The sequence below is a fragment of the Mastomys coucha genome, unplaced genomic scaffold, assembly GCF_008632895.1.
Source record: "Mastomys coucha isolate ucsf_1 unplaced genomic scaffold, UCSF_Mcou_1 pScaffold3, whole genome shotgun sequence".
Taxonomy (NCBI): domain Eukaryota; kingdom Metazoa; phylum Chordata; class Mammalia; order Rodentia; family Muridae; genus Mastomys; species Mastomys coucha.
Genome location: NW_022196909.1, coordinates 53,008,352 through 53,011,711, shown reverse-complemented (window position 1 = coordinate 53,011,711; position 3,360 = coordinate 53,008,352). Strand labels below are relative to the sequence as shown.

General features: G+C 45.9%; 1 protein-coding gene across 1 annotated transcript in view; it reads left to right on the top strand.

Annotated features, from left to right (window-relative positions):
- Window positions 1-3,192: 3,192 nt before the first annotated feature.
- The window catches only part of LOC116074468 (cytokine receptor-like factor 2), a 2,327-nt gene continuing 2,159 nt past the window's right edge, over window positions 3,193-3,360 (top strand). Inside the window, exon 1 of the mRNA XM_031347036.1 lies at window positions 3,193-3,274. Within this exon, the coding sequence (XP_031202896.1) occupies window positions 3,193-3,274 (82 nt within the window). The remainder of the gene's footprint in view (window positions 3,275-3,360) is intronic.

Genomic DNA, 3,360 nt, shown 5'->3' with positions numbered 1-3,360 from the left:
TACTGTATTAAAAGCAGCATTGGGAAGGTTGGGAATCACTGCCTTAATGGGTTATCTCCTTCAGGCAGATAAGAGCCATTTCAATAAAAAAAAAGAAAAATCTCTGAGGTCAAATGTTTCTCTTTGTTTGGGTACCAAAGGCTAGCCCCTGTTATACAACATGCTTGCCTTGTACATATTTTGGAATTTATAACCTTGATTGTTTTCAAATCCACTGCTAAAAAAAAATCCTTGCAGCTGATTTCCTGACCACTAAAGATTTTATAGGCTAGAGTAGTCCTAGTCAATAATTGTGTAGATCACTTTAAGCTGTTTCCAGAAAGCAGAGAGGGTCATTGCCGACAATAAATACCCAACTTCCTGTTTCATGTGTGACATATTATTTCTTATCCAATAAAACAAAGGCAATACAGCCCACAACCAAGGAACCTTACTATGCAAAAGAAATTGCACTGGAAAGGAATGCAGAATCCAGTACAGAATAATGAGGTGCACACTCCATTGGAATTGCTGTGCTTCAGAATATTGAGGTGCACATTCCGCTGGAGTTTCTGGGCTTCTGAAGTTGACCTACACATCCACTTGTTTTTAGGTGTGAGTGAATGCTTCCATGATGTTGACTCAGTCGCCCCATGCTTTCTTCCTGTGATGTAAAAATGAAGAAAAATTTCCTAGAGTGTACTTTTATCGGCCCCTAAATGTACACATGCACCTTTTGCTTCCTTGTGTTTCTGGTTGGTCATTTGAGTCACTGTTGCATCATATATAACAATAACATTTATCTCAACTGGCTATGGGAATTTCAAAATGTGTGCTTTGGGAGAGCCTAGACAGTTGGCTCAGCACTTGTGGAGGACAGGATTCGGATCCTAGCATCCAGCCCGAGGCTCACAACAATCTGTAATTTCAGTTTCAAGGTTTTCAGCACCCTCTTCTGGCTTCTGCAGGTGCTTCATGCACGTGACACTGTAGACCAAGCACACATACACATAAAATATATGTAAAGAAAATGTGCTTTTACAACTTTTCCTCAGTCTTTCCTTTAAAACCTCATGCTCTAAAACAGATAAACTTTTCCTTACAGCATCTGAGAATCTGGAGCATAACTTTATAGGGCTGCGTTAACCTTAACATGGGAACATGAATGGTGGATCCACAGGAAACCTGTAACTCCTGAGCTTGCAGTCACTAAATCATGCTTCTGGGGCTCCTGCAGCATGACAATCATTCCCCTGGATATTTTCTTTATAGTTAACAAAATAGCATGACCTCATTTCAGGTAAATAAACTTGGGGATGATTGCATCGGTAGCAAGGGCCAGAAGAGAGTATGGGCTGGGACCCTGTTACTACGAAGTGCGGCTGCATCCGTGGTAACTGCTGCTGGCACTGAGCATCCAGCTCCATTATGCCATTGCCTTGGATCGAGAGATCAACAACTGCTATGGAGATGGAAGTCCAGAAGGAAGAACAGGGAGAGAAGAAGACTAGGAGAAAAGGTAAATATAACCATCCCCCAGCATCTGCTGGGATGGATCCAGGATCCCTTTTGGATGCCAAAGATTGCAGACACTCAAGTCCCTTGTCTGAAGTGGCGTAATTTTTGCATAGAATCTATGCACATTTCTCATATACTTTAAAGCATCTCGGGTTACATCCCATGCCTAATAAGATGTACACGGTCTATAAATAATACTACTCTATTGCTTAGGGGGCAGTGACCAGCAGATATGGTCCATATGGACTCGCTTGTCCCCCCAAATATTTTTCACCCATAGCTGGTTGAGTGTTGACTGTGGAGACCGACAATTGGTGGCAATAGCAGTTAATGGTTATTCCAATGGTAAATGAATTAAAGATTTCAACTTTGTACAGTTATCTTCTTTACCCCACGCCGCCACTCCCGGCTTCAAGGCTGTCTTCTAGCCATCAGTTCAAAAATGGTTTGGGTTTGAGTGATGTAGTGAGTTCTTGTTTACTGTAACAGATATTTGTTTGCCAGGCGATATGGCTGTAGTATGTGTTCTGAAGATAAAGCTGTGAGGAGACTTTGTTGTTCTTAGAACTCAGCTTTCTGGGAAAGAAGGCACATCTGCTTGGCTGCTTACCGCAGAGCACAACCTGGGGTAGCCTCAGCAAATACGCTGGAGTTAATAAGAGCAGGCGGCGTGGGCGAGGTGACGTGAGGGGCGAAGACAGAGAACAGGGAGAAGGAAGGGTGCATGGAGTCGGGGAGGGTGGTATTTAGCAGAAGAAGCCTCAGTTTGCTCCAACTTCAATTTATTCTCATTAAAATTGAAATCAGTTTTAACAGCCATGGAGAAACTTCTCTCTCCGAACCAGCAACCTTTACGGAGCTGAGATGTTTCACTCCAGGTTGAGCGCCCCTCCCATACTCAAATGGATCCTGGTCGATGCTTTACCTCAAAGATTCCTGGTCGGTGTTGGATACCCCAGCGGGGCGTCCCTCAGCGCACCCACCTCTCTCGCGTGATTTCCCAGGATGCTCCTTATTGTTGTTGCTTCCTTTTTACCAGATTCTTTTCCCCCTTTTCAAATTGCCAACCTCCAACATATATATATATATATATATGTATATATATCAGGGTTATGGTTAGGTATATATATTTTTGTTTTTCAGAATAAAGACAACTTAAGATAGATCCCGTAGAGAGTTCAGGACTTTGGGGGGAAGAACAGCGGGAAGAGATGATTGTATGAAAGAGAAGCGTCTGAATTTTTCTCTCGCTGTCCTTGATGGAATTCTAACTTTAGAACGAAAGATAAACGATAGGATGGCGACCCGGGAGATGCTTAGGGCAGGGGATGAGTCGGCGCGGCCTTGCTCCTCTGACTCGCATCGCATTTTATATTAAGTCGCCATTCATGATGAACTTCTCTGGTTCTATTCAGTAAATCTGACTTCATCTCCAATACGGCTCCGTTATATATTATGGGGAATCTTTACACTTCTGTCCACGACCACTGCACAGCCGTCAGTCATCGCCAGGCCACGCCCGCAGGTGAGGCCACGCCCACTTCCTTCCTCCCCGCGGGGAATTCCTCATCCCCCTGCCTCAGACATCGCCATCGCCCCAGGCAGCGCCATCGTCGCCATCCCCCTGCCTCACAAGCCAGTCCTGTCAATCACTCGCGCCCCGCCCCACCCTAGCGAGGCCCCGCCCACCAAGGCATGCACGTCACGGCCTGTCCGCCGCCGCTCGCCGTCATCCTCCTGCCTCGGATCCTCGCCCTCGCCGGGACGGTGGCCCTGGGTAAGATGGCAGCGGGGTGGGGAGGGCGGTGCCGTGATCTGTGGCAGGAGGATGACCACTTTGGCGTTTGTGTGTGTGTGTGTGTG